Below are 12812 nucleotides of genomic sequence, written 5' to 3' on the forward strand. Positions count from 1 at the left end.
GCAAACCATCCTGGGATTCTGTGGACAACCTATGGATATACCTGGCCAGCCCAGAATTTACAGCATCCCCCCCCCCCCCCCGCTGCAGAATCCTGGGACACCCCCAAAATCCATCCCTGGAAGTGTTCCAGGCCATGCTGGACAGGGCTTGGAGCAACTGGGTCTAGCAGAAGGTGTCCCTGCCCATGGTAGGGGGGTGTGACTGGATGGACCTCAAGGTCCCTTCCAACCAAAACCGTTCCAGGATTCTCCGGGATGCTCGGCCAGCAGCACCTGCAGCAGGGAGAGAGACCATTAACCACTGCACACGTGGGAGCAGCATCCTGCCCCCGGGAGGCAGGGATCAAAAAACCCCCGGGACCCCGGGGAGCACCGGCGCAGCTCCAGGGAGCTGTATCCCTTCCTGGAAAGCACCTGGAATGCGGGAAGGGGCGAGGGCACCGGGCGGAGCGGGCAACGCTGCGGGAGGGCAGCCCCGCCCGGGATGCGGCTGGGAATGAAGCGAGGGGTCAAGGGGCTGGGGGGAACAGGGAAGGAACGACCCCGGGGGAGCCCCGGGACGGGTCGGGAAGCCCCGGGAAGGACCCGGCGCGGGGAGCGGCGCCGAGGGGCTCGTCGAGGCCCCATTGGGCGAGCCGCACGTCACTCCGAGCGCCGACCAATAGCGAGTCGGGAGGGGCGGGATCTGCCCCCCCCCGGTAGCAGGGGGGGGGCCCCCCCCCCCCCCCCCCCGCGCGCCGGTCACGTGGTGCTCTCGCGCCGTGCCGTCACGCGCGCCCCCGGCGCCGACCAATCGGAACACGGCGGGGGCGGGACCGAGCGGCACTCGCAGCCAATGGGGAGGCGGCGGGCGCAGGGCGGGCGCGGGAAGCCGGGAAGGCACCGGCGGGGGTGAAGCGGCCGGAACCACCGGGAGGGGCTGGAGGGGGGCGGGGGAGCGGGCGAGACCACTGCGGGGCCGCTGGGGAGGGCGGGGAGCTGCGGGGCGAGGAGCGGGGAAACCAAAAACCCCGGGGAAGGGAGTGGGGCGGTGAGGCCGCGGGGCGGAACCACCGGGGGGGCGTGGTCTTTCGTGGCAGGGGGCGTGGCCTAGCTCGCAGGCGTCACTGAGGGGCGCGGTCTGCGGGGAGGGGGCGTGGCCTCCGCGCGGGGGCGGGGCCTGGGGGCGGTGGCGCGAAGCCCCCACGTGCCCGCCCGGTGCCATGAAATGTGTCATCGCCGGCGGCAACGTCAAAGGTGAGCGGGGGGCACGGCGGGGCGGGGGGGGTCCCCCAGGCCCTGCCTCACCTCCCCTACTCACCCTCTCTTTCCCAGTGCTGGGCCGAGCCGTGCACTCCCTGTCCCGCATCGGCGACGAGCTGTACCTGGAGCCCACGGAGAAGGGGGTACGGAGCAGCTGGGGGAGCTGGGCGGGGCACCCGGGCCCCCTTCAGTGCCTTCAGGCAGCGCCGACACTGTGTGTGCGTGTCCCCCAGCTGTCCCTGCGCGCCGTCAACTCCTCCCGCTCCGCCTTCGCCTCCTTCCTCTTCGCCCCCCTCTTCTTCCAGCTGTACGAGCCGGGCGGCCCCGCGCCCCACACCGAGCGCTTCCGATGCAAAGTCCACATGAAGGTGCGGCCCCCCTGCCCGGGAACCCCCCACCCCCCGAGCTCCCCGTTGTTCTCAGGCAGGTGACAGTCCCTGTATCCATCCCCTGTATCCATCCCCTGTATCCATCCCCTGCCCACAGTCCTTCCTGGGCGTGTTCCGCTCGCTGCCCTCGCTGGAGAAGTCGGTGGGGAAATGCCTCATCCTGCTCAAGCACCGCGCCAGCCGCCTGGTCCTGCAGCTCCACTGCAAGTATGGTGAGTGCCAGGGGGGTGACACAACAGCAGGGACGTGCTGGCACCGTGTGCTGCCCTGCTGAGCCCGTGTCCCCACTGCCAGGTGTCACCAAGACACACAACCTGGCCTTCCAGGAGTGCGAGCGGCTCCAGGCCGTGTTCGACACCCAGCGCTGCTCCAGCCGCCTCTGTGCCCCGGCACGGTGAGGGGGGAACAAGGGGACACCACGGGGATGGCACTGGGGTGGGCAGGACAAAGGGGTACACCGGGGTGGGCAGAGGGGCATGAGGGCGGAAGGAAGGAGGGATCCTGGCCGGCCCCGTGGGATTTGGGGTGCTCAGCCCCCCTCCATGTGCCCCCCTCACCTACCCCCTGTGCCCCCAGCGTGCTGGCAGACGCTGTGGTCCACTTCCCCCCGACGCTGGCTGAGGTGACACTGGGGACTGGCCCCGGGGGCAAGATCAGCCTCCGGAACTACGTGGAGGACGAGGCAGGTGAGTCCTGTGGGCTGAAGTAGCCCCTTGTCTGCCCTGGGGTGCCCTCACAGCTCCCCCCCCCCACCTTCCCCTCCCATCAGAGCTGAGCAAGACGATGGTGACGGAGCTGTGGCTGGCTGAGGACGAGTTCCAGTCAGTGACCGTGTCCCCGGGCTCCCGCATCACCTTCTGCCTCAAGGAATTTCGGGTGAGTCCCTGCTGGGTTCCCCCAGCCCCGTGTTGCCCCCCAGCCCCCCCCTCACCCCCCACTTTGTCCCCAGGGGCTGCTGACCTTTGCCGAGGCCTCCAACCTGCTCCTCACCATCCACTTCGATGAGCCTGGCAGGTAGGAGGGGGTGCTGTGCCCCCCACCCTGTGCCAGCCCTGCCTCTGTGTCCCCCCGACCCTCAGCCCCTCTGTGCCCCCCAGGCCGGTGGTCTTCACCCTGGATGACACCGTGCTGGAGGTTCACCTGGTGCTGGCCACCCTCTCTGACCTGGAAAGCAGCTCCCTCCCCGCCCCCACCAACGGGTGAGTCCCACAGGAACCCCCCCAGCTGCCCGCAGCAGGGACCAGAGTGAACATTCCCAATCCTGCCCCTGTCTCCTCGCTCCCTCCCCATCAGTGTGTCCCACCTGCCCACCCCGGCCGACGACTTCGCTGATGACCTCGAGTCCTACATGGTTGCCCTGGAAACCAGTGCCTGTGAGGGGGCATCCGGGGGCCCCCCCCAGCCCCACCTTCCCCCTGCACACCCCCCGGGCAGCCCAGAGCGACCCTGAGGAGCAGGAGGAGGAAGAGGATGAGGACGGAGCTGTGCCAGGGACCCCCCCTCACAAGAAGGTCTGGGATGGGTGTGCCTGGGGGCAGGGGGTGGTCACAGCCCCCTCCTGAACCCCCCTCACAAGAAGGTCTGGGATGGGTGTGCCTGGGGGCAGGGGGTGGTCACAGCCCCCTCCTGAACCCCCCCTTTTCTCCCCCCAGTTCCGCTCCCTGTTTTTCGGCTCGGTGCTGACTCCGGAGGGGCCCGGCCTGGCCCCCACCCAGGAGGTGCTGGCAGAGGACAGCGATGGAGAATGTTGAGCCCTGAGCCACTGCCATCCTTCCCCCCCCCCAGCATCCGACCAGCACCACAGGCACCCCCCAGTGACCCGATTCATTACAAGTTTATTCCCCAAAAAATTCCTCCCGCCCCCCGCTCCGCTGCCACCCCAGGGCTGGGCTCTGGGCTCCGGGCTCCCCCCTCGCCCCAGCACTCCCTGCCCTGGCACTGGACTTGCTTTGGTGGAGCGTGGCTCGAAGAAGAGGGGGGGGGGGAAACAGGATCCTCCAAATAAAAAAACTTGAGTCGAAAGAAAAGCGACCTGATTCTGTGTGTGTGTGTGTGGGTGTGGGGTGGGGAGGGGGACAGGGGGGTGGGTGGGCAGCACCCCAGCCGGGGCGGCCTCCCACGGCTCATTTCTTGGCTTTGGCAGAGTTTCGGGGGGGGGGTGACGGGGCGCCCGGCGGGGTTCAGCCCACTGAACTGCCCGTACTTGCCCTTGCTCTTGTCGGCCGGCTTCAGGATCTGGGGGGCAAGGGGGAGAAACGGGTGAGGGGGGGGAAGAAACGGGTCAGAAAGGGGTGAAGGCGGAGAGAAATGCATGAGGGCACCACCCTGCCCCAGCTCCCCGCTCCCCTCCTGCCTGCAGGGCAGAACACCTCGGTGCCCTCCGCTCTCCCTCCAGCCTCCCCAGCAGGAATTGGGGGTGTCCTGCCCCTAGCCAGCCCACCTGGAAGGAGCACATGAGGGTCTCGTCCACGCTCATCATGGCGCCCGCGTTGTCGAACTCGCCGCAGTAGTTGGGGGCCGAGAACAGGGTGACGAGCTGGCGCTTGGCGAAGAACTCGTAGCCATCCTCCACCACCTGCACGAGGGGGGCACGCTGTGAGCACCCCCGGGGCAGATAACCACCCCCCCGGGACCACTGTGTGACCTCAGGGGCAAATACCCATCCCCCCGTCCTGTGGTAAATATTCCCCTCCTGAATATCCACTCCCCTGGGGTCAATACCCGCCCACTCAGGGCAAATTCCCATTTCCCTGGAGTAAATATCCAGATATTCAGGCCCCCAGGGCTAATACTGCCCTCCCAGGGCAAATACTCAGTCCCCTGGGGCAAATTTTGACCCTCACGGGGCAAATGCTCACCCCCCCAGGGTCAATGTCAGGCAAATCTTCCCCCCTAGGGCCAATATCCACCTCCAGGCAAATGCCCAAATCCTGGGGTAAATACCCAAATCCTGGGGTAAAATCTCACCCCTCTAGGATAAATACCCAAATCCCAGAGTGAATTCCCCCTGAAATCCTGCCTACACACTCACAACAACCCCCCAGAGTCAAGTGGGCAAGCACCCCCTCAGGACCCACCCCTGGAGCACACACCGCCCCTGGGGGGCAAATCCTCGGGGTACACACGCCTGCCCTACACCCGACCCCCACTGGGCACCCAAAGCCCCGCTCCGGGGGCCCTCCCCAATATTTTGGGGGTCCCGGAGGTACCTGGTGTGCCCGGCAGATGAGATCCAGGTCGTGCTTGTGCAGGAACTTGGCCACCACCTCGGCCCCGAAGGTGAAGGAGACGCCGCGGTCGTTCTCCCCCCAGCCCTGCACGTCCTTGTCGGGGTCGGACCAGAGCAGGTCACAGAGCAGCCCCTGATCCGGGACGTCCGTGGGCCGCATGATCCGCCGGATCTGCTCCATGGACTGCAGGTCTGGGGACAGCCCTGCGGGGAAGGGGAGCCCCCGGAGCTCAGCACGGAGATCCCGCCCCTCCACAGCCCCCCACCCAGATCCCTGGGAAGGGGTTTCTTCTCCCACCTCCGTGGCAGCAGAAGATCTTCTCGTCCACGATGGCGGCGATGGGCAAACAGTTGAAGCAGTCGGTGAAGGTCTTCCAGAGCTTGATGTTGTATCGCCGCTTGCCTGGGGGGCACAGTGAGGATCTGGGGGTGTCCTTGGGGGACAACGGGCACCTAGGGGTGTGTGGGGCTCCCAACAGGGGTTTTAGCCCCCCAGGTGATGCACAGGCAGCTGCCCCGAGGTCCATCAGACCTGGCAGAGCTCTGGCTGCACAGGGACAATGGGGACTTGGGGGTGTCCTTGAGGGACAATGGGGACTTGGGGGTGTCCTTGAGGGACAATGGGGACTTGGGGGTGTCCTTAGGAGAGCACTGAAGTGGGTGATGGGGGGCACAGGGGGACAGGGTGGGAATGGGGGGGGGGTAGGAGGACACAGGGCTGGACAAAGGGGTGGCAAGTGGACACTGAAGTGGCCAGGAGGACACAGGGATGGCAGGGGGATATTGGGGATGGCCAGGGGGATCCAGGAGGACAGGAGGGGGTGGCAGGAGGATGTGGAGGGGGACAGGAAGTCAAGGAGGGGCAGTAGGACGTGGGGTGGGCAGGAGGACAATGGGAGCAGTGGATGAGGTATATGGGGGGTCAGGGGGACAAGGAGGGGTGGCAAGAGCATGTGGGGGGACAGGAGGACCATAGTGGGGCAGGGGGACAACGGGGGGGCAGGAGGACATGGGGAGAGGGCAGGAGGATGTGGAGGGGGACAGGAGGACATGGAAGGGGACAGGAGGACACAGGGGTGGGCAAGGGGTGGCAAGAGGATGTGGAGGGGGACAGGAAGACAAAGAGGGGCAGTAGGACATGGGGTGGGCAGGAGGACAATGGGGGCGGTGGATGGGGGACATGGGAGGCCAGGGGGACAAGGAGGGGTGGCAAGAGGACACGGGGGGGTGGCAAGAGGACATGGGGGGGCAGCAGGATATTGGGGTACAGGAGGACACAGAGGGGGGGCAGGAGGACAGGGGGGGGGGCAGGAGGACATGGGGAGGGAGCAAAAGGATACGGGGTGACAGGAGGACAACAGGAGTGGTAGACAGGGGGACAAGAGAGGGTGACAAGAGCACATGAGGGGGCAGGAGGATACAGGAGGGCAGGAGGTGGCAGGAGGACAAGGGGGTGGGCAGGAGGATATTGGGGGGGCAGGAGCACATGGGGGAGGGCAGAGGGGGCAGGAGGACTACCCTGGTCACAGCTGGGGTGGGACAGCACGGGGACGGCGGCAGGGGGGGGGGGCAGGGGGACGGCGGGGGGGCTGGGGGGGCCCAGCCTGGGCACTCACACTCGTCGTAGAAGCCGTAGATGCGGTTGATGCTGGCACACTCGTGGTTGCCCCGCAGCAGGAAGAAGTTCTCGGGGTACTTGATCTTGTAGGCGAGCAGGAGGCAGATGGTCTCCAGAGACTGCTTGCCCCGGTCCACGTAGTCCCCCAGAAACAGGTAGTTGCTCTCAGGGGGGAAGCCCCCGTACTCAAAGAGCCGCAGCAGGTCATAGTACTGCCCGTGGATGTCACCTGAGGGGGGGGGGGACAGGCTGTGAGTGGGACCCCCAGCTCCCCACAGCCCCCCTGCCTTCCCGCGGGCAGCACAGGGCTGTGCAGGACCCCCCACCCACCCAGCCAGCCCTCACCGCAGATCTTGAGAGGTGCCTCCAGCTCCAGCAGGATCGGCTGGCTCAGGAAGATCTCCCGGGATTTCAGGCACAGCCCCCGGATCTCGTTCTCCGTCAGCTGCACGTTCTTCCCTGGCCGCGACCCTTGGACTGGCCCCCCACCCCAGAGAGCAGGGTCAGGGACCCCTAAAGTGCCCCAGGAACCCCCCAGGAACCCCGCCAGTGCCTCAGGAACCCCGCCAGCAACCCATCTCTAGGGGACCCCCCTTATATTCCCCAGCCCCTCCCGCCGGGATACAGATCCCTTAGGAACTCCCCCCATATCCTCCGGGCTCACTTCCAACCCCCACAGCCCTTGGGGACCCCCCCATATCCTCAGGTTCATCTCCAGCCCCCCACACCCCTTGGGGACCCCCCCATATCTTCCAGTTCGCCCCCCCCACTCCCTCGCGGGGGTGCAGACTCCTCAGGGACTCCTCCAGCCTTCCAGACCCCTTGGGGACCCGCCCCAAACACCACCCGGCCCTGACCCCCCTCCCCAAAAGCACCGCGGCCTAACACCCCCCCCCCTCCCCCGCCAGGCCCGGGCCGGGAAACTCCCCTCCGCGGGGTTGGGGCACGGCCCGGGCGGGCCCCGGGGGCCTCCGCGGGCGGACGGGGGGCAATCCCGGGGTGCAGGGGCGGCGGGGACCCCTCACCCTCCAGGAGGCGGCTGATGATGGAGTCGAGGTTGAGCTTCTCGGTGTCCGCCATGGCCGCCCGCGCGCCGCCACGCCCCGCGCGCCCGCCCAGAGCGCCTCCCCCCCGCGCCCGGGGGCGCCCCCTGCCGGCTCGGAGGAGTCACCGCGGCGCTTCGGTGGCTCCCTCGTCCCGGTGTCCCGATCCCAGCGCCGATGGGGATGGGAGACGGGACAAACATGGAGGGGAGCGGGGCGGGGAGCCACGGCGGTGGCATAGAGGCAGGAGGACACCCGTGGAGGTGGGACATGCGTGGCAGATGGAGAAGCCGGGTAAGGGGACATCCCTGGATAGGGGGACATCCCTGGATAGGGGGACATCCCTGGATAGGGGGACACACCGGGAACAGGGATACCCCGGGAAGGGGGACATCCTGGGAAAGGGGACATCTCGGCGAAGGTGACATCGCGGGAAAGGGGACATGAGGGACGACGGGGACTCGCATCCCGTTCCTGGGCGGGCAGAGACCGAGTGGGGGAGGCAGCCTCGGGGTAGGTGGGGCTCCCCGGGACTGCGGTCCTGGGGACACGGAGGGGACACGAGGGGATATGGGCACTCGTATCCTAGTCCTGGGAGCACAGGGATAGGAGCTGGGAGGAGTTAGGGGCAGATCAGGAGGGACCAGGGCAGGAGTGGGTCCCCAGGAGTGGGGTCAGGGTGACACGCAGGGGACACAGAGGGACACCAGGGGACACCACGACGCCTGGCAGAGCTCGGGGAGGTCCCCGCCCCGGGGCCTTGGGGACACCGTCGGGAGCAGCACCGGGCGGTTGCCGGGAAGCTGTTGCCACCCCGGGGACAGCCCGAAGGCCGGGCTCCCGCTGGGGACACGGAGGAGGGTGACACGTTTGTGCCACGGCTCGGGCAGGGTGGCAGTGCCAGGGATGGGGTCCTGCCTGTCCCCTGCCTATCCCCCTGCCCACAGTGGCTGTGCCATGCCGTGCCATGCTTCCCCATGCCATGCTGTGTCCTGTCATGCCATTCTCTGTATGCCACGCCAAGACATGCCATTCTCCTGTGCCGTGCCATGCCATTCCCTGTGTTCCACTCCCTGTGCACCATGCCGTGCCGTGCCACTGCCCACATGCCATCCCCTGCCATTCCCTGTGCGCCATTCCAGCCGTGCGGGTGCGGTCGGGAATAGCTCCCGGGGCCTGCCCCGGCCCTGACATTTCTGCTCCGCGGTGTCAGTTTTACACCCGGCCCTGGGTGACCTCGGCCTGGCCCGGTCCCTGTCCCCGGTCACTTGTCCCCTACCCCCATCCCTGTCCCCGTCCCGTGTCCCAGTCTCGCTCCCTGTCCCCGTCCCCCCGCGGTGCCATCCCGGCTCCGCAGCCACGGGCCCCTCGCTGTCCCCTTTTCCTGTCACCCCTCTCGGTCCCCCCGGTCCCTCCGGTGCCCCCGGTCCCGCCCCGCCCGGGGCCGCCCCGCCCGGGCAGGAGGCGCCGCCGCCACCGCTGGGACCGGAGCGTCCGGGGTGTGACAGCACCGGGACAGACAGACAGACCCCGACAGACCCCGACAGTGCAGGAACCGGAGCGGGCAGAGCCACTGCCGGGGTGTGACAGCACCGGGACAGACTGACACCGCCACTGCCACCGCCGGTGGGTGCTGGGTGGGGGTCCGGGTGATCCGGGGGAGGGGTGTGTGTGTGTTCTTGGGGGGGTGCTGGTGTAGGGAGGGCAGGAACAGCGGGGTGCAGGCCGGGGTGTGTGCACGTGTGTGTGTGTGCATGTATGTGTGTGTGCACATGTGTGTGTGTGCACGTGTGTGTGTACAAGTGTGTGCACGCACATGTGTGTGTGTGCACACGTGTGTGTGCACGTGTGTGTGTGTGCACATGTGTGTGTGTGCACATGTGTGTGCACATGTGTGTGCGTGTGCACATGTGTGCGTGTGCACATGAGTGCGTGTGCACATGTGTGTGTGTGCACGTGTGTGTGCACGTGTGTGTGTGCACATGTGTGTGTGTGCATATGTGTGTGTGTGCATATGTGTGTGTGTGTAGGTGTGTGTGTGCATATGTGTGTGTGTGCACATGTGTGTGCGCACATGTGTGTGTGCACGTGTGTGTGTGTGCATATGTGTGTGTGCACATGTGTGTGTGCACGTGTGTGTGTGTGCACGTGTGTGTGTGCATGTGTGTGTGTGCACATGTGTGTGTGTGTGCCTGTGTGCACATGTGTGTGTGCGCCTGTGTGCACATGTGTGCGCATGTGCAGGTGACACGCTGCAGGTGACGAGGTGTGGGTGACAGGATGCAGGTGACAGGGTGACAGGGTGTGTGCACACGTGTGTGTGTGTGTGTGTGCACAGAGCGGTGTGACAGTGCAGGTGTGCAGGTGACAGGGTGAGGGTAACCAGGTGTGGGTGACAGGGTGCAGGTGATGGGGGGGGTGTGGGTGACGGGGTGCAGGTGACAGCGTGGGTGACAAGCTGTGGGTGACAGGATGCGGGTGATGGGGTGACAGTGACAAGGCTGCAGGTGATGGTGCAGGGGACAAGGTGCGAGTGACAGTGCAGGTGACAGCGTGGGTGACAGGGAGCGGGTGACAGGGAGCGGGTGACAGGGAGCGGGTGACAGCGCGTGCAGGACCCGGCGGCGCAGCAGCCGCGCTGGTGGCCCCGTGCCTGCCGGTGGTGGTGGCGGTGACAGTGACACCGCAGGCAGCTGGAGATAAGCCCGGGGACGTGCGTGTTGGCAGCTCCGCCACGCTGGGGACAGGGGGCCGGGGCGGGGGGGTAGGAGGGCGTGCCCAGCCTGGGGACACAGGACAGGGGGACAGGGACACCCCGGCGGGCTGAGCCACGCCCCGGGTCCCGCTGTGGCAGCGTCTCCCTCCCTGGCGACGGGGACAGGGACACGGGCAGAGGTGCCAGCGCCTGGCGCGAGGTGGCAGAGGGGACAATGGGGCTCTGTGTCGCCTAATCCGGGGCACGGGGCCGGGGGTTGGCACCCCGGGGTGGCGCGGGGGGGTGTTTAAAGGCCAGACCGGCCGGTGTCCCCTGTGCCAGTTGTCCCCGAGCCCTCGTCCCCTGCGCGCTCTCAGGCCACGGCTCCCACCCCAAGGTACCGGGGGACACGGCTGTCCCAGCTTGGGGACCGCAGGGCCACCTCCCGGCTGGGGGTGGAGGGGGACAGGGAGGTCCCCAGGCTGGGGGGGGGGCGCGGACCCGGAGGGACCCCGGTGGCTGCCCCGTGGATGGGTTTTGGGGGGTTCTGGTGCCATGTCACCGAGCAGTGTGTCCCCCAACCCTGTTCCCGGGTGCCGGCCACCCCTTGGGGACACCCCCCGCCGTGTACCCCTGAGGTCCCGGCACCCCGGGGGGCGGGGGGTGCCTCGGTGAGTGGCTGCCAACGGGCACCGCTCAGCTCCGTGCCTCAGTTTCCCTCCGTGCCAGCTCTGCCGGGCACCTGCTGGGACTGGGGACACCCTGGGGCCGGGGACACCCCGGGGACTTGGGTCTGCACCCCCAGGGCACCTTGGCACCCCCGGGGCAGGGGGGGTGCCCCCGGCTGTGCTGAGCTGGCACGGGATTACACTAATCCCTGGGCGGGCTCAGCCGGAGGTGCCGGGGCCACCGGGGCTGGCACCGAGGGGAAAACCCGGGGCCACCGTGACTGGCACCGGGGGGTCAATCTGGGGCCGCCAGGGTGGTCAGCGAGGGGACAAGCTGGGGCCACTGGAGCTGGCACAGAGGGGTCAACCTCGGGACACCAGGAATGGGCACTGTGGGGCTGGCACCGAGAGAACAAACTGGGGCCGCTGGGGTTGGCACCGAGGGGACAAGCTGGGGACACCGGAGTTGGCACCCAGGTGTGCCCCAGGAAGGGTGCCAGGCTCTGGGGGGTTTCGCGGGAGGGGTCCTCCCATGGGGGGCTCTAGAGGGGTCTCCCAGCACTGGGGAGGGGTGGCCGGGGGGGTGGCAGGTCCCCAAGGAGCCACGCTGACTCTGCCTGTCCTTCTCTTGCAGCCCCTCTGTCACCAGGATGGTGAGTGGCCCCCGGGTGGGGGGTCCGGGCGGAGGTGCGTGCCCACCCCGGGGACCCCGGCGGTGCCGGGCACTGGCGCGGGGCAGCGTGGCGTGCTGTGCCCACCCTCCGCGTGACCCCGCGGGGACAAGGGGACGCTTTGTCCGGGAGCTGGTGGCCCCGGCGGCTGGCACTGCCCCGCTGTCCCCGAGGCGGTGGCGCTGTGCCCGGCCCCCCGCAGCCCCCCGGCACCGTGACACCCCCACCCGCGGGTGGCAGCGGCGCCCGGTGCCCCCACGCTGCGTCTGCACCGTGTCCCCCGTGCCCGCCCGGTGTCTGCCCCCGTGACGACTCCGTGCCACACCCACGCCAGCCCCTTAGATCCCTGTCCGCCCCTCAAACCCGAGCCACACCCTTGCCAGTCCATGGCAACCCATTTAGCCCCGTGCCAGCCCGTTAGCCACGTACCAGCCCCTTAGCCCCGTGCCAGCCCCGTGACAAGCAATTAGCCCCACGCCAGCCTCATGCCACCCCTATGCCAGCCCTTCAGACCTGTGCCAGCCCCACGCCAGTCCCATGCTAAACCACCGGCCCCATAACAAACCCTTAGACCCGTGGCAGCCCCACACCAGCCCTGTGCCAGCCACGTGCTAGTCCCTTAGTCCCGTGCAAGCCTCATACCAGCGTGATGCCAACCTGCTCGCCCTATGCCAGCCCCGTGCCATCCCTTTGGCCCCGTGCCAACGCCATACCAGCCCTTTAGCCCGTGCCAGCCCCACATACCAGCCCCTTAACTCCATGCCATCCACCTAGCTCTGTTCCAGCCCCATCCCAAGCCCCTTAACCCCGTGCCAGCCCCGTGCCACCCCCTTCTCCCAGTTCCAGCCCCGTGCCACCCCCTTCTCCCCGTGCCAGCCCCGTGCCAGCGCGGTCCCTGCTCCCGCAGCTCTCGATGGCCCAGCCGAGCCCGGAGCGGGTGCCCAGCCCCGCGGAGCAGGAGTGGGCAGGGCCCGAGGCGCTGTGCCCAGGTTGGTTGGAGGAGGAGGCCCCCGATGGCGACGTGCCCGGGGACAGCGGGGACCCCGACGGTGCCACCCACGCCTTCGAGCGGCTGCAGAGTGCCCTGTGCCAGGAGGGGCTGCCCCCCACGCTGGACTGCTCTGCGGAGCCCCGCACGGGTGGGAGGCACGGGGGGCACGGTGCCAGGCTGGGGACACGGGGGTGGCACGGGCTGGGGTGGGGGAACGGCGCCAGGCTGGGGACACGGGGGTGGCAGGGACTGGGATGAGGGAATAG

General features: G+C 68.0%; 2 protein-coding genes and 1 long non-coding RNA gene across 3 annotated transcripts; 2 read left to right on the top strand and 1 right to left on the bottom strand.

Annotated features, from left to right (window-relative positions):
- Positions 1 to 1145: 1145 nt before the first annotated feature.
- On the top strand, positions 1146 to 3620 carry LOC113940328 (cell cycle checkpoint control protein RAD9A-like). The gene is given in 12 exon segments (XM_027631459.1): positions 1146 to 1236; positions 1315 to 1385; positions 1476 to 1610; positions 1729 to 1843; positions 1926 to 2025; positions 2208 to 2317; positions 2401 to 2507; positions 2581 to 2645; positions 2729 to 2830; positions 2925 to 3024; positions 3026 to 3142; positions 3284 to 3620. Coding segments are annotated over 12 exon segments (1155 nt in total). The 5' UTR covers positions 1146 to 1202; the 3' UTR covers positions 3383 to 3620.
- Positions 3621 to 3650: 30 nt separating this feature from the next.
- On the bottom strand, positions 3651 to 7594 carry LOC113940329 (serine/threonine-protein phosphatase PP1-alpha catalytic subunit-like). The gene is given in 8 exon segments (XM_027631460.1): positions 3651 to 3787; positions 3789 to 3866; positions 4072 to 4206; positions 4841 to 5064; positions 5159 to 5263; positions 6477 to 6707; positions 6824 to 6955; positions 7504 to 7594. Coding segments are annotated over 8 exon segments (993 nt in total). The 5' UTR covers positions 7559 to 7594; the 3' UTR covers positions 3651 to 3754.
- A 1429-nt stretch (positions 7595 to 9023) lies between these two features.
- LOC113940327 lies at positions 9024 to 12536 on the top strand. The gene is made up of 3 exons (XR_003525428.1): positions 9024 to 9147; positions 11519 to 11537; positions 12463 to 12536. It is a non-coding gene; the product is annotated as an uncharacterized LOC113940327 (long non-coding RNA).
- Positions 12537 to 12812: the final 276 nt, after the last annotated feature.

Source organism: Corapipo altera, unplaced genomic scaffold (genome assembly GCF_003945725.1).
Source record: "Corapipo altera isolate COAL_440 unplaced genomic scaffold, ASM394572v1 132821, whole genome shotgun sequence".
Lineage (NCBI taxonomy): Eukaryota > Metazoa > Chordata > Aves > Passeriformes > Pipridae > Corapipo > Corapipo altera.